This window comes from Eptatretus burgeri, chromosome 5 (genome assembly GCF_056783735.1).
Source record: "Eptatretus burgeri isolate ZD-2024b chromosome 5, Ebu_testis_v1, whole genome shotgun sequence".
NCBI classification, from domain to species: Eukaryota; Metazoa; Chordata; class Myxini; order Myxiniformes; family Myxinidae; genus Eptatretus; species Eptatretus burgeri.
In genome coordinates, this window is record NC_140965.1 from 5,590,677 (window position 1) to 5,610,574 (window position 19,898).

At 44.5% G+C, this 19,898-nt stretch overlaps 1 protein-coding gene and 1 long non-coding RNA gene across 3 annotated transcripts in view; both read right to left on the reverse strand.

The window, feature by feature from the left end:
* Positions 1–2,083: 2,083 nt before the first annotated feature.
* The window catches only part of CARS1 (cysteinyl-tRNA synthetase 1), a 58,380-nt gene continuing 40,565 nt past the window's right edge, over positions 2,084–19,898 (reverse strand). For both annotated transcript variants that reach the window (XM_085880540.1, XM_085880541.1), the window contains exons 14-22: positions 15,295–15,392; positions 13,123–13,312; positions 12,791–12,859; positions 12,230–12,311; positions 12,030–12,110; positions 8,183–8,250; positions 7,370–7,429; positions 6,954–7,037; positions 2,084–2,541 (exon numbers count right to left, since the gene is read on the reverse strand). In XM_085880540.1, the coding sequence (XP_085736666.1) occupies positions 2,419–2,541; positions 6,954–7,037; positions 7,370–7,429; positions 8,183–8,250; positions 12,030–12,110; positions 12,230–12,311; positions 12,791–12,859; positions 13,123–13,312; positions 15,295–15,392 (855 nt within the window). In that variant the 3' untranslated portion in view covers positions 2,084–2,418. The remainder of the gene's footprint in view (positions 2,542–6,953; positions 7,038–7,369; positions 7,430–8,182; positions 8,251–12,029; positions 12,111–12,229; positions 12,312–12,790; positions 12,860–13,122; positions 13,313–15,294; positions 15,393–19,898) is intronic.
* On the reverse strand, positions 3,268–6,947 carry LOC147025769 (uncharacterized). Its single transcript, XR_015058000.1, has 2 exons — positions 5,498–6,947; positions 3,268–3,612 (listed from the first exon to the last, which is right to left on the reverse strand). It is a non-coding gene; the product is annotated as an uncharacterized LOC147025769 (long non-coding RNA).

Below are 19,898 nucleotides of genomic sequence, written 5' to 3' on the forward strand. Positions count from 1 at the left end.
TATATATATATATATATATATATATATATATATATATATATATATATATATATATATATATTGCTCTCATTGTGAATGTAATCAGTTTGTCCTGTCTATTCCTCCATTGGTCCAGCATCGTCTGTACGTAGTAAGCCGGGATGTTTTACCCCCACCAAATTTCTCGTTTGCCGGTGCGTACTTGGCAGCTCTGCTCGGCTGCACCTGATCCGGTAAGTTCCATACAAGAACACATTGAAGGCACGAGATTCCCCTTTGGTGCGGTCGTCCACAGGTAAGGTACCATGTGAAGTAGTGAAACCCTGTCAGATTGGCAGTAGCAATCGACGTTCACGGTTGCTTTACAATCCACTGGAGCACGGAGTTATCCGTGCTCGGTGGCCTCAAGACCGGGTGTTCGGGAGGAACTCAAGCGCTTCCCCTCGTGGCGAAACTCGAACTCCGGATCCATAACAATTTGAACAAAAGAGCCGGCCATAAGTGAAAAACCATTAAGGAATTTGCCGTTCATCGTTTTGTTTGTTTGAAGGTGCGGATCGACTACGGAGTAGGGGTTATATTAATATGTGAATTAGTTTGTTGATTACATGATTTTTTTATTGTGATTGCTTTAAAATGATTGCTTATTTTCTGTAATTCCTTCTCCCACACCATTTACTTTTTAATAAATATATTTGGTCTCGGGGTTGGATTCTGCTGGTTCTGGTTGCCTCATTTGATGGTTTACGCTGGTTGTAGGTAGTGTAGTTCGGAAAACCGGCTCAACCCGGTGCCAGGCCACTACAAGGCCAAACTGAAGGTGTCTAAGGTGTGTGACCAACAGTTGGTCAGCCGAATTAGAAAGGTCACCAACGCCTATCGGCGCTTCCACGGGTTACTTCCAGGGTCACAAGTATTGTAACGTGGGAACTCACTTGGGGCTGTGGACTTAGCTGGCAGTAGCAGTTGTTTTGACATGACCCACGGGACTCGAACCAGATAACCGGAACGGACCACGGCTGTAACAATATTAACTGACGGAATCTCTGGCAGAGAACCAACATCTGCACATTAAAGAAGAGCTAATCTTTGAATACTTAATATAACAAGATAAAGTATCTTGAATTTGCAACCCTAATCAACAAATCGGTATGTTATTTGCAATTGCCAAAGAACAAATGCAAGGATTGCTACAAGAATTGAGAGAAATACAAAATGACCCCAATAATCCACACATGCACTGTACATAAACAGACACCTCGACTTAATTAACCACATTGTTAGAACAAAATTCCATGCAAAATGAACCAAAAACTGCTTTCTCTACATGCACTGTATGTATGTGTACATTCCTTTTGCAAGTTTCAAAATGGCCATGCGGCGGCTTCACAGTTGTGTGCGCAAGAACGGGCCGACCCTCTATCCTGCCAGTATAAGAGAGATCACTGGACGTACCCAATCAAATGGAAGACCAACGAGGAATCATAATAAGTAAAAAGCAAAGATGGAGTCATCAGGAGGAACCGGGAGAGGATTCGGGTTTCAGCCGCTACTCCACTACCCTCAAACCCATCCAGGTGCAGCCAAGTGAGCCTTACAGAAAATTTTCTGCAAGAATTCACTTCTTCGAGAAATAAAGAGGAAAGGAGATGAAAGAGAAGAAAAAAAAACACAGGAATTAGAATGAATAAAGAGAATTAAGAAAAAAACAAATTGGAAAGAAATGTGAAACGAACAAAGAACAAAGATGTCGGGAAGAACCTGAACAGATAGGTTTCAGCAGTAACTCCACAGGCTCAAACACAGAAACACATACAAACTACCAACTATGTTTCTATACTGTTTCAGTTTTGACCGGAACTGCTCAAAATCTTCTGAGCCAGGGGGTGGTGGTGGAGGGTGGTGGTGGAGGGTGGTGGTGGTGGGGGGGGGGTTCAGATTGACCTCAAATTACTTGAGAACGATTCACAGAAAAAGCAACATAAATGCTTTCAAATCAAGTCCAGTTGGGCCCTTAAAACACTTGAAGCTGAATCCAAGAGTAGACGGGACAGAGATAGCAGATTGCATCAAACAGAAAACAAAAATATCCACAAAACAAAAAAAGGATTCCATGATGGCTTTATTGACCCAAGCTGCAACACAATCACATCCTTCCCACCAATCACAGTGTTCACGATGTGTAGTGTTGCTCAATAAAGGTCCCAGATCGGTACAAGTGTCCTCTCTATAGTATGAATGGTAAACAAGGTAACCGGCATTGAAGGAGAAAAACCAGGCAAGTGCCGAAACTGCCAGCGATTCCAATGGAGGAGCTGGATCCAATCTAGCAGCTCAAGTACAACCGTCACCAGGGAGAAATGAACAGAATCATAAACGCAGCTTAACTGCTCCTGTATCGGTGATTCGTATGCTGACCAAAGCAAGCAGGAGCACTGCTCAAGGGAGGGACAACTCCAAGTACTCTTTGTGCAGTTTTTCCTGAATCTCGTACAGTTTCCGCAATTTCTTGGTCTGTCCTTTGCTCAGCTCCTTGCCGTCCACATCGTGTGTGGGAAAGCCCTGTGGGAGAAATGTTCACATCGACACATTGGCCAAGGATTTAGGAAAACTCTTTGCATCAAATGCTTTTATTATTTGCAATAATGAGAATAATAAAAACACGGCCGCTGGATGGACAATGATAGGCCACGGGATGGACCTTGCGGAGTGAAAATCTTTTAATATGGGCAAAAGGAACAGGAGGGACAGAGAGAGAGAGAGAGAGAGAGAGAGAGAGAGAGAGAGAGAGAGAGAGAGAGAGAGAGAGAGAGAGAGAGAGAGAGAGAGAGAGAGAGAGAGAGAGAGAGAGAGAGAGAGAGAGAGAGAGAGAGAGAGAGAGAGAGAGAGAGAGAGAGAGAGAGAGAGAGAGAGAGAGAGAGAGAGAGAGAGAGAGAGAGAGAGAGAGAGAGAGAGAGAGAGAGAGAGAGAGAGAGAGAGAGAGAGAGAGAGAGAGAGAGAGAGAGAGAGAGAGAGAGAGAGAGAGAGAGAGAGAGAGAGAGAGAGAGAGAGAAAAAAAACAAAAAAAAAAAAAAAAACACTAACGCCAGCAGAGTTGAAGGATAAAATAAAGGAAGACCTGGACCTCTGAGGGATGTGGGAAGGAAAGTCCTTGTATTTGTTGTCTTTTCCAACACGGTTGTTGCACTGCACTGTACATTCAAGTCAGCAATGAGGACATGCACATCGACAACCACATGGTTCATCCACATTGGTTTTACAGGTGCAACGGATCATGTTTGGCAAGGTGGGCAGTGCTGGACTCGTATCAGGTGTAACTGGTTGCAGTTGTTCGTCAACCATCTTCAAACCGCATAGTGTGGGTTCATGTTCGATACCCTCTGTACTGTTGCACAAGAGGCAAAGCGAATGCACATGTTTCTTCATGTAATGTTCACAGCTCGACGTATTTAAGGATCAAATTGTAGGATTTTCCACCAGTAGTTTTGGACCCAGCATCAATCAGCTGTTCAACACCAACACTCTCTTGTAATCCAAACTTGTGACGTGATGCACGTGAAGCTTTGGTAGACTCCAACAAGCGAAAGGCAGTCGATTTACTCTTGCCAAACAAATTGCCAGTAGTGTCACCGCCTGTTAGAGCGGTTTAAATGTGACAATTCCGTAACCTTTTTCACCAAATGCTTATTGCATAGATCCAACATCATGTATTTTTACAACTGTGCATGAGATCACATCCAAATATTTTTCTACGAACGGTATAATCGGTAGGATTAAGTTATTAGTGTCATTAGAATGCAACTCCTGAGACGTGTTTTTCTTCTGATGATTGCAATGCTGTTTTCACAATGGGATAATCTGCATCACCTTCAGTGTCGATTTTGTTGTGGTCCCTTTTCTGCAAATGGTTTCCTCAGAAGGTTCCTTTGCTTACAAGAAAATAGAGGGGCTACCCAGCATTGGGGAGTGGGGGAGGGAGGGGGGACCTCACCCTGTCCGGTTGGGTGAGCTTTTGCAGGTGGTGGCTTTGGGATGTGTTGGACATTGAAAAGCTACGGAGTTTTTGGCCTCATGGTGGTTACTTTTTGCCTGTAGGCCGGCAGCAACACTGTCTAATCCCTCATCATCCAAATTTACACGGACATCAGGACCAACTTTTGGAAGGTTATAATCTTGCCCAGATTCTGAAGCACCGACATTCAAAAGTTGGGGCCTCGAGGTGATACGGTACGGCCGTAAAAGAGTGACGTACAAAAATGCACAAACACTTGAAAATATTTAAAAGAAAATATAATACACGTCTTTCTGCGACGTAGTTAGTTTCCCATGCAGCACTGGGGACCCCAACAAAGCTGGATCACCCGATCAACGTCGTGTTAGACTTTAGTAAACAATCAAGAAGATTGATGTTTAAAGCTGGAGCAAAAATTAACTCGAGAGTGCACCACAACAATGGTGGCCCAAATGGCCATATCTCCTTGTTTGAGGTCAGTTTCTGGATTTTCAGACGTACAAGCACACATACATACAGAGAATTGCCATGGGGGGGGAGGGTGGGCGGTGGGGTGGAGTGGGCAGGGGTGTGCCCACTTCAGATTTACACAACCATACAGATAGAGAATTTCCTTGTGGGGACGGGGGATTTTATTGTGGTGGGGGGGGGGGTGCGGGAGGCCTAAAACGTTGCCCAAATTCAGGAAGTACCTACACCCAAAATTTGGCACCTCGAAGTGCTATACTTTGGCCGAGAAAGAACAGAATGCAGCAACAAACAACCACTTAAAATATTTACAGGATTGGAGAAGTCTCTTCAAACATGACTGTCACTGATGATTTATTTCTGCACCTTTGATGTTCCAATTATTTGACGCTGAAAGTTGTCTGATCATCGAAAGTGACCGTTACTGTTCTGCAACGCTGCACCACATCATTTTCATAATGCCTGAGAACCTCTGCATCTTTGACCCCGAAAGTGTGTGCAGCAATGCATCACCATCAAGAATGTAACAAGTGTGTTCAGGTTCAATCGGATTACCGTCGACAGTCCAGTCATCGAAGAGATTTTGCTGGAGATGACTTCTCAGCTTTCCTCATGGAATGCGTTTGCTGTTGAAATAATGAAGGTGGAATCTTGGATAATTTGCAGTCAAAGCTGTGGGGAAGCGTCTGCAAATCCGTTTTCAATGATAGGAATACCAGCAGTTGCCAAATCAACTGACATGTGTCAACATGATGGGTTTCACCATCAACAACAACAGCCATGTTCAAAACCCCCATCGTGACTGCCTGTTCTGATATTGACCTGATGACGCTCCTCCATGATATGATGTACCTGCAAGCTGCAGATTATTATTTTTATTTTTTTGAAGTCCGAGTTTCTTCATCCTGGCATCAGACATGTGAATGTGCTGCTTGCTACCAATGTGTGAAACTCTTGTGAGTGCAAATAGCGTACGTGACTTCACTGCAAGCAGGTCAACTTAAAATCCACAATGCTCGTGTGTGTGCCATAACTCACCCATGCGTTGCCCCTCCTCTGGTCTTCGTCGATCTCGTAAGTGACAGTTTTAAAAAACATGTGTCCAAATACCAGCCCACACTTTGTCCAGTCTTCTCAAGAGTGAAATGATCCACATTCATCATGCTGCCAGGTCAGGTCAGGTATGGGAGCATGCGCCGGAGCAGCGCGTCGCTGCGTCCACTTTGCGCCGGTACTCCAAGGGCTTCCATCTGGCCATCCCCCAGGCAGATGCCTGGCCCATCCCCATCTCCTTGAGATGTTGATCAACCTGTTGCAACCACGAGGCACGTGGTCGGCCCATTGACCTCCTCCACTCACGAGGCTCCCTCGCTGAGAGAGTCTGGTGAGCAGGATCAGCGTCAGGAAAACGAGTCCATACAGCCGCAGCCGATATCCATGGACCACGCAGGCAACAAATCTCATATGAATCTCCCTCAGCAACCACTCGCCGGACACAAAGTCTGACCAAATCACGCTGTGGCCACCTGGATATTGTTCTTCTCGACGACTCATTTGTTGAGGATACACTCAAGCACATTTGGCAGAATTGTTGTGGTCAGAAGTTGTGCAAAAAGTAAGCGCGTGTTGCACAGCCTGCAAAATGCATTTTGAAATTCCCAATCCTCCTGCCCATACAGATGCTTTCACAATTTCTATCATCCGGAGGTACATTATCAAATCAAGACACAACTCGATCATTTTATACATTAGTTACTCGAAAGTCAACATTACGATAAAACACAAATCATTTCTGTAGCTATTACTTTCAGCTTAATACTGAGGACAACTCCATTTCTTCACACTTTGTTACTCCGGACCACTTTATCACGTTTGTAGCCTTGGTTTACGAATGAAGAACACAAGCCACAGCTGCAGTGCGTTTTGACAAATGTAAAAACAAGCGTCCAGAGAAGTATGTCACTACTGGACGAGGAATTCTGTAATATGCCGCGAGTACGAGTTGGACGTTTTCTGACAAACACGCACAGCTTAATTTACTGCACAAAAATTCCCACAAACTTAAACAACAGCATGACACAAAGTCAATATTTGTGTGGCTAATCGGATTGTGGTTATCAGGTTTATGGCATATCTCTCTCTATCTCTCTATATCTCTCTATATCTCTCTCTATCTCTCTCTATCTCTCTCTCTCTCTCTATCCCTCTCTCTATCTCTATCTCTCTCTATCTCTCTCTCTCTCTCTATCTCTATCTCTATCTCTATCTCTATCTATCTCTATCTCTATCTCTATCTATCTCTATCTATCTCTATCTCTATCTCTATCTCTCTCCAAGCTTACTTTCACGAGTAAAGAGAAAACTTCAGTGGAATTGACATGGTGTCACGCCACTCAGAGAAGACAATCTCTTTCCCCCTTGATGGCTCGGGCTGCATCAATTGTGAAGGTAGCAAACCACAAAAACTACAAAACAAAACAAAAATGGTACTTACATTCTCATCAAACCTGGAGAACTTATCTGAATCTGACAAAAACATCTCTTGCGGTGGAATTTTCATCTTGGCCAGCTTGGCTGCCTGCGGGAAGAAAAGCAAGACAATGAGGGGCCTCCATTTCTTACATATGCAATGGTGCAAGGAGAGAGAGAGGGCTGAATTTGGAAAAATCATGTTGATATCAAGAAAAGGAGGGAAGGAGAGTGGGAGGAAAAAAGAAAAAAAAGAGGAAAAGTAGTTTGGGAGGTGATGGGAGATAGATTTGAGGAGAGGTAAATGGAGGGGCCATATATGGAATCGGGTGGGAGTAGTGGGTGGCAGCATCAAACATTGTGATACTTGCATATGTAATAACTAGACGGCCCGAAATCAAACAATCGAGATGTATAGTTGTGATATCAGAACAGAATTACTTCTTGTTCTTGCTGGCGCCTTGCTGCTTCTTCCCTTTTTTGTTGTTTCTCCTCTTCCAGCTGTGTAAAGCAAGGTGAGATAACAGTATAAATTCACTACCCATTGGAAGTACGAGTACTTTACAAGATAAACAACAATGTAAAAGCTTTATACCCCAGTGCAGATAGACGATACAGATGAAGGGTATTTGACCTCGTTCTTCAATAATATGCAGCACGTGGCTGCAGTTTGTCATTATATGCTTGGAGAGCAATTGTGCCATGGATACAGTGCCCCCGTAGGTTAAAACAGGAACTTGGGATTTGTTCAGGGTGTTTGTGACAGCTCGTGTACTCGTTGGGAAGGACAACGTGGGATCTATAATGTCCACAAACTCATGCCGGCAGATGACACCCGTTTAACGGCCATCCGAGAGACACGGACACAAACGCGAAACAACGGGATGACAGTTTATAGCTGGGTCGGGATTCAAACCCAATATGGACTGCTCAGATGCGAGTGCGCGTACATCCAGGCTATTCTGCCACTCCTTGGTATGTAACCTTTCGGGATCTAAACCCCATTAGATCCTTTCTGAAGTTCTTTTTTTTGTGAAAGGTATCTATGCCTCTGACTTTACACTATGAGCTGAAAAACAATCCAATGAGCCAAATACATAATAGAAGCTCAATATCAGCAGCTTTCAGCTCTGGAGAATAAGAACAATAGTGAGAGATAAAGGGTGATGGTGTTGAGGAACAGGCAGGGTCAAAGGGCAGGGAGGAACATGATCGATCGAGGGTAGACAATAGTTGTTTGTGCAATTGTCCAACCCTTTTCTTCTCTTCTCTCTCCTTCAACAACACCTCCCTCTCTACCAGTTTCAGCACAGTGGCCTGACCTGCATCACACACAGATCACTCTGTGATTGCACTGCTAATGGAAAAAAAAGAATTCAAATTACTGCACAAAGAGCATTCACCAAAATGCTAGCGTCGTCATTAGCAAGACGTCACAAAATGCTCATCATAACATTAATGTACCTTCGCAACCAGCGCTTGATGCAGGAACACCATTAGACAATCAGTACGGATATTGTATAGTTTGCGTAAAATTTTGACGTCAAACTGATAAAATTGACAGATTTATTGAAGAGTGAAGGAGCCAAACAGGAAGACACCTTATGGTCCCCAAAGCAATGTGTTTATATGTCAGCAAGTGTTGAATTAAAGAAGAAAATAAAAAAATTTGGTGAGAAAATTAAATGGAAAAAAATTGGCAAAACTAAACAACAGAATACATTTTTACCTTCACCACCTTTTCACCCTTCTTTGTCTGTCTGTCTGTGAGGGGGATATCTCAAAAGGTTATGGACTGATTTGGATGAAACATGGCGAACAGGTTGGGTGTGTGACAATAAGCAATTGGTTCGATTTTGGTGAACATCCGGATTCGAGAATGTTTTTCTATTATTTAAGCCTTCCCCTCGTTCAATTCTGCAAATGCAGACTCTCAAAGACCACTTGGCCTTCCAAGATGTTTTAGCATCATAATAGTGCACCTACACTGAAGTTGTGCACCGAATATTTGTTTCGAGTACTTGACATACTTTTTTCGGATTGTGACCTAATTGAATTAACAAAAAAAAAAAACTCATTGATCAGAAGTTGAATAACCTTCTTATTCTTTTTTTTTTTCACAAGTTGATTTTCTTGATGTTGAGGTTTTTTTGGCTAGATTGAAGATGGGGACACATTTTCATCATTTACACTCTATCCCTAAATGTTGAAGGTCAAGGTCATATGGTCGTCCAAACAAAATATGGCCATCATTGGATCACGTGACAGGGTAAGTCACGGGTGATCACAAAGGGTTAAGTGTCCACCAGCTGTGGGAGGCAAACCCATGGTGATCACTTTTTGTTCACAGATATCTAGTTTTAAGTGATTCTTCACCATTGAGAAAAAGAGCCAAGAACAATATATACACTACATGGCCAAAAGTATGCAGACACCCCTTCTAATTAGTGGATTCAGCAACGTCAGCCACACTCATTGCTGACATGTGTATAAAATTAAGCACACAGCCAAGCAATCTCCATAGACAAACATTGGCAGTAGAATGGGCCGTACTGAAGAACTCGGTGACTTTCAACGTGGAACCGTCATAGGATGCCACCTTTCCAACAAGTCAGTTCGACATGTTGCATCCTGATCCATTCGGTGTACTAATATTTGCTCTTCTACAAGCTTCGACTAGGGATACAATTTTTTGACATCAAATCCTTCCTTTTCTTCAAAGGCTTGATCTTGGACTGTCAGTTTGGGTTTGACATAGTCACTCCACCCTGGATGTGCTGCTGATGCTCTCCCAACAATGGATGGGGGCTCTGCATCTCAGACAATAAATTAGGACCATCTCTCTGCATATACCTTGAACCTTCGACACAATCTGGCACCCTGCCATGCTTTCCAAAATGTTAACCTGTGGCATTCAAGGACACTTGGGGCCAAATTTACGAAAGGCATTTAAGCGAACATCTTGCTAACACACGCCTAACCCTTAAACGTTGACAAAAACATCATTGTACATACACAGCTAATTGCCTGTCTAAACAGCAATTTACGAAGGGAGATAAACAGCCGATTAGTTGTGCGTGTCTAAACAGCCAATTAGCCCGTGAAACACCTTACATATCTCTAACATCCAATTGAAATGATGCACTTGCACAGAATCGGAGCGCCACAGACAGTTGTTGGAGGGAATTCAGCGCATTGCTCCTCATCGTAGTGGGTTCAGGTTATCTTGCACAATATTCAGCAGGCAACAAAAGGATTCCTTCGAGAGTCTGCAACCCTGGACAAATTTGATGTTGTCATACTTCTCCAGAGGCATCTATCCTCGAAGATTCTGAATGCACGTCGGGGGAACTGCCCTTATATTCCCATCCTCTTCTGCCTCCTCTTGAGCTAATTCAAGCACTCCTAATGCATCCGTGTTCACCTTCCCATGTAGACGACCAATTATAAGCCATGCAATTCTTATATGTCCTGTTATTGTAGTAATTCTCTGCAGACTACTGTAATTAGAACTGCAATCATTCAATTATCGGCAATCCTTTCTGCAGTAAATAAACCACAATAGTGGAAACCTATAGTGATTCTAAAGTTAACTTAAACTGCCAGGAAGTACATGAGTACAAATGCAGTTCCAACTATACCACTGTTGCCTAATGCTTGCTTTCAAGGCCTTAAACGCACTCTTAAACATGCCGACGTGGAAAAGTTTATTTGTGAATTAAACGCTTGTGATTCGGTTTTGATCACGTATTAGATCAGTAATCTTCACGATTGTTATGGAGGGGAGTCACTTTTGCCGATAAGACATCAGTGCGAGAGCTGCCACACCGCCTGCAGGACTCTATAATGGCTGCTATTAGGCCGCACCTCAACATACTCTTCTTTGTTGCAGTTAACTAGGCTGCAAGCGTAATTGTTTGTATCCTGCAACCATATCCTGATGTAGTTATGTTAAGTTTATGCTTCACGTTGGAACACTTATTTGAAACCATTGGGTCAATTTGATAGCATTTATGGCAGATTATGATGCGGTGCTTTCACATTTGTGTATTATCGGCCGCACTTTAGGCAACCAGGTGTCGCTAGTGGCTCCCGGGCCATGCAATGAAGAACAGCGCATTACATAATCACTCTTCAGCCATTGGCGACCATCACACAATAAGCGATTCTACATGCGTCTAACTCTTATAAGCCTTTTTTAAATTCATCCCTTACTCTCATGGCTCGCTGCCTTCATCCACTCTTGTAGTCACAGCATACGGCTTTCAATGGGACATTCTCATATCTCCCTCTCAAGGCTGGAATGCTCTAAGTGTCTTTGGCCAAATCCTGTTCCTAGTCTTCATCAACAATCTTTGATTCTCTGGAACATGCTCAAAATGTTTTAGCTGATTACTCCAAACATTCTGTCCAAACATCCCTCAACGCTCAGACAGGCATGCAGCAGCCTCTTCCCTCTATGGACCTTGATAGAATCACAAGCTGGTTAAACACTTCAAATAAGTCTTTCAACCATGGAAAATCTCACAATCTCTCTCTGAAAGGACTGTCCAGCAAACCCTCCCATCTGCCATACTTCCTTTACAAACCTCAAATAAATTCAGTCTGTCAAATTTTTAGGCCTCACCATCAGCCACAATCTCCCTTCGGGTAAAACACAGATCAGAGACGGCCTCTAAAGCGAGTCACCTCCAGCGTATGTTCCATTGTGCTAAATCTTTCCTTGGCAAACTCAAAACTTTTAACAACCTGAAAGGTCTTCATCCACAGCTTGATGAAGTATCGATCTCCCCTCTGGGCTGGCAACCCCGGCTCACACCTTACTCAGCTTGACGCCATGGAAACCAAGGCCTTCAAAATCATTGGAATCTTCTGCGATGAAGCTGAGACTCTGGGCCCATCACTTTCACATCACAGATAGGTCGGTGGTCTCTCGGTCTTCTACCACCTCCATTCCGGTGTTGTACCCTCTGCAGGTCCCTGCTCTGTCATGCCTCAACTGTATTCAAATTTATTTTGTTTTTAGAAAAAAAAAAAATCAATGAACACTTCTCTCGACTCACAATCTGCTACAAAGCAGGGGTTTGAATTATCAACATACCTTCGCGGTCCTCAAGTCGAACACCCAGCTGTGGCAGTCTGTCATCCCGCAGCTTATCACACAGCTCGAGAACTCCTTTTACTGCCATCGTACACATTTGATAAAGATAAATATATGGGAAGACAAATTAATAACTTAAGGTAAATGACACAAACAAGAAGAAAGAAAAACTCTGCACCACTTACACCCAAACAGCATACCTTTCTCTGCACGAGCAATTGCTCGAACCTCCTCCCGGAACTCAGACAGCACTGTCAGGTACGGCATCACCATCGCTTCCAACTGTCAGAATGTTGGAGGGGAAGCAGGGGGGGGTAGGCTTGTTCTTCAATGAGCCTCAATTTTGATTGTAAGAAAAAAAAATTGCCGTTTAGGCTTTACAAGGTGTTGCTGCACAGCCTGCACTGCATACCGATTAGATCTAAAGTTTCCGAATCAATGTTAGGGTCAAGCCATTTATGCTGCTGCGGCATCCAAGGGCAAAATGTAATATTCTCTCTGTTAGATATCTGTAAACACACTGCTGCTGTTCTTTCCTGAACAAGGAACATCGACTCTCAATGGTACTGCTTCGACAAAAAAAAATAAACTTTCAATGCACGAGTTCACCTCATTCCTCCTGCCCATCTACCAGAACTTAGTTAGTGAAGATTGTTGTTCACTTCTCCTTAACAATAATACATATTTTACAAGTAGTTAAAAAAATTAATCAGCCCAGCACATATTTCGCCACTGCAATGGGAGGGGTTCGTCAAACTTACGTCGGTGACCTGTGTCGACGCCCCGATGGGAAAACCGATGGGATCGTCACCCTCAATGGCACCAAATATCTTTCGGAAACACATCATCACATAATTGATACTTTCCCGGTGAACAAGCTCTTCTCATTGAACGACGAGTGCAGCAACGTCCAAAGTACAGGTTAGATCAACCTCAAGGTTTTCACACTGTCTCATGGACCATGTGACAGGAGACAAATATTCAAATTCAAAACCACCCAAACACCAATCATGAGAAAAAAAACAATTAAAATAAATTAACGATAAAGGCTGTAAAAGAGAACAAACCAAAATATGTCTGAAAGACGAGGCACCTTGAGCATGTCGGTGAGGTAGACAGCGACATTTTTCAGCAAACACTTGCTGACCGGTCTTTTGGCAGACTTGGCGGTTGCCATGTACGAGTTGCAATGCCCGACTAAAGCACGCATCTCCTCCAGAGCCGTCCGTGTGTCCAGGTTGTCACAAAGTGCCGTGTGCACGGTGTCCTTCATCGCCTGGAAACTGTGCACACGTCACATGGCCTCTTCCGGAAATCAGAACATCGCATCTGTGGTCATAATTGTTCTCTAGGTTTTTGGGGGCTTTGTGCTTTTTCATCTTTGATTTCTGTTACATGATTGGAGGCTCAAAACAGTTGAGATTTGATTGAAATCAGTTCAAAAGTGAGCAGGTGGAAATTGCTATTGCTGTAAGAAATGCACTGCTCAAAAACTTTAAAAAATCATTATCCTCACGTTTTTGAAAATATATATATATATGGGAGGGGGCGAGGGGGGACATTGTAATCGGCTCAGTCAGTCTCTCTTTTTGTCTGTCTGTCTGGCTAACTCCTCCTAAACGGTTTTGCAAAAATTCACAAAATTTGGTCGTCATGATGACAACATGGCAAGGTGCGAGAGCATTAGCATTTTTGGGGTGGGGTCAAAAGGTCAAATACCAAAAATTCAATCCCGGTCACATTTTTAAATGAACTTTATATTCGTAGTCAGCATTGGGGGGGACGCATGAAAAAGTTACAATTTTTCAGGGATTTGACCCCTGGTTCATGGCCCAGGGGATGGGGACTTGGGGGTCAGAGGAGTCAAAAAGGTGAAAAAAATCTATTTTAACTCGGAATTTGATATTGGGTAATTCGTGATAGAACCTTTCCGCATCTTTCAATTTCGTTTTAGGTGGGAAGTGTGGGGATTTGCGATGGTGTGCTTCATTTGCAATTAGATGCACGAACAGCTTCCTTTGCCACTGACGAAGTAATAAACCAAAGACTTTCATTAAAACAGTCAATGAGTCCAAATTTGATAACTGCCAAAGAAAAAAACAAAAACAATTTCTTTTCAAAGTTTCTGTTTTTTGCTATTATTTTATCCAAATTGGTCTTAACAAGCGTTGACTGAATTGAAAGCAACATTATTACAAGCAAACACTTCACAAAACTAAATGCTCACAGATGCCAGCATTCATCGCTGCAAGAGCGAGAGCCATTGGTGACGCGATTGTCAGGAAGTGACGACTGAAATGACCACCGCCGGCATAACGATTCAAAAGTTTAGAAAAACGACTAAACTTTCAATTGCACCAAAGGTAGATATTATTACCGTACTAATTGCACAACAACAATGCCCAATCGAGACCGATTATGATAAATGCGTCATGTGACCATTTGAGATTTGCTTGAGTCATCACACAAAGCTAGCCAACAAAAAATATGGCAAAAACGGGTCTACATACATTTTGAGTAATGATACACTCAAGCATAGCAGTTAGGCCTAAGTCACATTTGCCACGGCGGCCGTGGGGTCCCCAAAATCTACGGCCACTAGCAATTATACGGCGGCCGCAGTATTTCCACGGTCACACAATGTAGCAGTCACATATGTTTTTATTTTTCGGGAGCCGCACGGCGCATTTAGAAATTGTGGAGACCGAAAACGTGGGGGTGCCGTACAGTCTTTGATTTGATGTCGCACGGTGACCTTAGGGCGTTCCTGCGGCAGCCATAGAATTTTCAAGGCAGACGCAAGGTGCCCGCAGGGGGACCGCAGGGAGGCCCTAAGGCGAACGTGCGGCCAGACGGACGGTAACGAGTGGGTTTTTTTTTTTTAACCAGTTCTTTTGTTTCGGCTTGTCGAATTGCTACGGCAAACATAGAAATGAAAAAAGTTATAACTCTGCGCTATAATTCCACGGCGACCCTACGGCCTGTAAAATATAGTCATACGGCGTAGGGCCACCCTGAGGCCACCTCAGAAACTCTGTGGCTGCCGCACGTTTGTCAATTCAGAGGGCATACGGCCGCCGTATCCTCGCCGTAGTGCAAATGTGACTTAGGCCTTAGTAAACATCAAAACGAACCAGGAGCTCAGCAGAGAAGCGACAGAGCACAGTGTTATTGCAGAAAAAAAACGAAGATTTATCCAATCGGCGTTTTCCAAACTTTCAAGATCATTTGGGTCAAAGCGTGCGTGCGGTGCAGACACACAAACCACTGATTCATTTGCAGCTCAGAGGAATCCCACTTCTCAAGTTGGCTTGCCAAGTCAACCGAGGAACGAAGAATGTCTTTCACATTAAGGAAGAACTCCTGCCAGAAAGGAACACCGGGTTTGAGCGAAATATTAGCGTGCTGTTGAACACCGACTTCATTGCATCACAGCTTGTTCGTGGTACGATCGCAATAAGTCTCATACCTTGTTTTAATGCACCTTTCAACCCAGGTTGAAAACCCCGATACCACATTTCCATGTAACTTAGCCATCCCGGTTTTGGCTGTCAAAGTGAGCTCGCCCACATTTTATCCCGACCCTTCTCGAAAGCGTGCGGACGTGCTAATGTGCGGATGGCACCCAACATGAACGCCGGCCAAACGAGTGACGAGTGGGACGTGTACATCTTGCGTCAAACCAAAAGGCAAGACGCCTCTTTCGGCGAAAGATAATCCAAAACTTTCTTTAACACTTTATAAAAGCACTGAAGAGGCAGAAGAGAACAGAGTGGTTACAAAAGATCAAGAATTTGAGATGTGAATTTATCACAAGTAGATAATAGACATTCAAGTACTGAAATCGCTTGTACAGATACAGCATCTCCAAAGCCTCGCTGCCCACCTCAAACCACAGGCTCAATAAGTAAGCCTTTGGGTTTTCCATCCTGTTGGTTTTCACTCGAGGCTTGCAGAGAAAGACTTGCCTACATCCATTAAAAACACCCACTGAATGGAAACGCGAGTTGTTCAATCATTTCGGATGGATGGCCATATGGCGGCTGCGGAGGAACCCGGGTCTGGTCTGCATGGTGTTAAACCAGGGTTGGGTGCATGGAAAGCTTGTAAGAAACTGACGGGTGAGGAGAAAAAAATGGAGGAGAGGTTGAAAGGGACGAGGAAAGTCGGGAAGCTCATCGTTTTTAATGAAGGAGAAAAAAAATTTGGATGAGCTAAACTATTATCGCATTCATGTTATACGAGTATAGATGATATATATTTTTTGTATACATTATCGAGGCTCGTATGAGAGCGAACACACAACACACATCAAGGGGGGCATGAGACAGGAGGGGCGGGAGTGGGAAGGACAAAACAGTGGGGAACAGAGACATTCGGAGATGTGTGGAAGGAAGAGGGATGGGGCGGGGAACATGGGGAATACAAGATGGACATTACAGGGACTTTCAGGAAGGAAAGCAGGGAATTTGAAGGAGGTGGGCTTGGGGTGGATTAACAGGGGTAGAAAAGATGGAGGTGTTGGATGGGGGAAGATAAGAGGTGGTGGTGAACAGCTGTTTTGAAGGCCTGGAGGGAAGAATGGGATTGAAGAGAGTGTGGAAGTTAATTCCAAAGGCACATCTAATGTATACCTTTCCAGGTTGCAATGTACCAATTAAAATGGGTTAGAATGTCTTTTCATCTCAGCTACTTAGATTTGCAAGAATTTGTTCAGTAAATGATGATTTTGTGGAACGTGCTGAGAAGATTTTTTCCATCATGTCAAACAGAGGATATTTCGCTGGTTGTTTGATCAGGTCTTGTGAGAATGTCTTGAGTATCCATCGTCACCTTTTATTCAAGTTTGGTCGGTTTTCATGTAAACAAGTTCCTATTGCATTGCATATAATAATAATGAATTAATTATATTAGTGAGCTAAATTCTTTAATTAATATTATTGGTTAAATACTATATATATAGTTACGTCTGAGGGGGGGGGGTATGCATTCAAAGGGTAATTAGGATGTTTAATTAGGTATGCCATGCTGTTCGAGTTTACCAGGATCTCGATTTAATAAGTAGCAATTCAGTGGTGATAAGTTGTCTAGTAAATGTCCATTTCTTCAAGGGGGAAATGATAATTGTCACGTAATTAGATAGGGAAACGAGATAGGGTAAGTGTGTCTGCGTAAACCCTTTTAGAATTCCCTGGAGGCTTGCCGTGACGTCACAGGACAGTGTGCGGATGGCTCCGCCCCGTGATCATGATTGGCGGAAGGCGACGGCGGAGGGCCAATAAAACGGCTCGATTGGAAGTGACGAGGACTCGAGGATAAAAAGGTTCTGTTCGGGGAAAAGGGGGGGAGGAAGAAGATCAGTAAAGAAAGACCGTTTTTGGTGGAGGCTGTTGGGCTGGGAGCGTGCTGTTTTGTTGCGCTGATTCGATCCTGGATTGTTCGTGTCTCATGGCTTTGCTGTGCCTCTTTCCTCACCTCGGGTGGCTCTGGGGTTCTGCTGGCTCGGAGTACGGGGTCGAACGGACCTGCCTCCCTCTCCTGCTCGCAACTTGGCAGCTGTGAGCGGACTTGGGCCGACACCAGGAGGTCGACTGCACCACGGTGTCTCCTGCCCCTGGCGAGCGCAACGCCAGCTCGCCCGACGCCAATCCAGGGACTGTTGCGTCTACACCACGGGCCAGCCTGACCACCAGGACCAGCTACGTTGTGTGTGTGTGTGTGTGTGTGTGTGTGTGTGTGTGTGTGTGTGTGTGTGTGTGTGTGTGTGTGTGTGTGTGTGTGTGTGTGTGTGTGTGTGTGTGTGTGTGTGTGTGTGTGTGTGTGTGTGTGTACCTGGTGCCTTAGAGGGTTTGAGATTGGTATATCCATTGGAATTGTTTGTGTTTTCCCCACGCCCGAACCCACACCACCATCCCGTCAAATCGCCCCGGATCCCTCCTCTTGCCGAGTCTTATTATTTCTGGTTAGAGAAATAAACATCATTAACTCAGTGAAAAGCGATTCGTGCCACCTTCCTCGTCCCGTTTGCGGTAGAGCGATTAAAACCGCCATCTTTGGGTTATAAAAAAATAAACCGCCTCCATCGTTTCGGCTCATTCTACGTTGGCGGGACTGTTCAAGTCCCGTGGACGTCAATATATATATATATATATATATATATATATATATATATATATATATATATATATATATATTATTAAAAAATGGAGGTAATTAGATGAAAATACAATGAATAAATAATATTCATAAAATACGTTATAAATAAGCATAAATATTGTTGCAGTTCTACAAAAGCGCATGCCTCCAAGGCAATGGCACCCAACATGCAGTGCATCCACAAGCAGTTATTTTGTGAGTCTTTGTGCAGTTAGACACTCCCCTCATGTCTCGTGGGTTAACGGAATGAAGTGCATTGCGTGGGTCTCATAGTTAGGTCTAGTAACTATCTCTAATTCATGATTCTGATTCCTACTCCAACCCTGTCCTTTTAGCCATGGTACAAAACAAGCAAGCACACACGCCGTTCAATATGCGATTGAATAATAAACACACCATGATGCCTCCCGTGGCTTGGAACCGCCACGCTCCCTCTATTAAACACGACACACTATACCGCACGGGCATCACACGCCATTATTTCATTCAAATCTGCGCGCCAATTTCCAACAGGCAACTCACCTTGCTTCACACCTCACTCAACAAACCTCACCACTTCGACCACAAACACCTCCCACATACGGGAAAATATTCCTGCTCCCCCTCGTACCACTGCATCGCTACAATTCGCCACGATACAGAGGAGTACTGCACGACTCGAACTGCCCTCGGGACCGCAGGATGCGGGGCCAAGCAGTAGACGTGAATAGCTCGACCGTATCTCGCAGGGGATGTCCCGGGTGGGCACGCAGAATTGATACGATCCTCGTCCAGTCACCAGACCATGGCAAGAGAGAGACGGCGAGGAGGGGTCATGGGAAGGGCGATCTGGGAGTTTAGTACGGGGCCTGGTTGTGCATTTTGGCTCATGAGGGGGCCCCGTGGGTGGCGGGGAAAGTCCGTTGCTATTTGGCATTCAGACTGCACTCGGAGCACGTTCAGGGCCAGGGTGCCGGCTCGAGGAGCATGCCCAATGCTGAGTCAGGAGCTCCGAACCGTGTCGAACCGGATGGACGACTGAGACAGTTTCCGGCACTGGAGCCTGGCAGGGCATGACTCGGGCCACTGTGGTCCAATAGAGAAGTGGGATTCGGGTCACAGCATGTCGCTTTTGGAACATGACCCCACCCTTCGCCCAGGGCTTATCAAAGGGGGAGCACGGAGCCGTTCGCTCTCTTCCCTGCTCCTCTCTGCTCTTTGTTGGCTTCACTTCATTGCCTCTTCTTTGTTGGCTTCACTTCATTGCCTCTTCTTTGTTGGCTTCACTTCATTGCCTCTTCTTTGTTGGCTTCACTTCATTGCCTCTTCTTTGTTTGCTTCACTTCATTGCCTCTTCACTCGCTGTTAGTGTGCAATTGCGAGGGCGTGTTTCTTCCTGAGGACCTGGTCCGGGGCGACTGCCGAAACTCCCAGCCGGGCTTTTAACGTTCGCCAACCCCGTGCAGCTAGAAGGACCAGTGACGGCAAAGTGACTAAGCGGGCGATAATGTGCCACATCTCGAGGTGGGAACGCTCAGCCAGAGCGTCCCATGGAGGAAAAAACTACACAAACAGACCTATACATGGCTTGGTGAAGTATGTTTCGCCTCACACATCTTCTCTCCACCTCTCTATCCCGTCTCCTTTTGACGCACAAAAGAGCATCATGACTGACTTGCAGTCACATTTTCCTCTGGCACGACATCACACCCCCCAAACTGCATTACACCACAC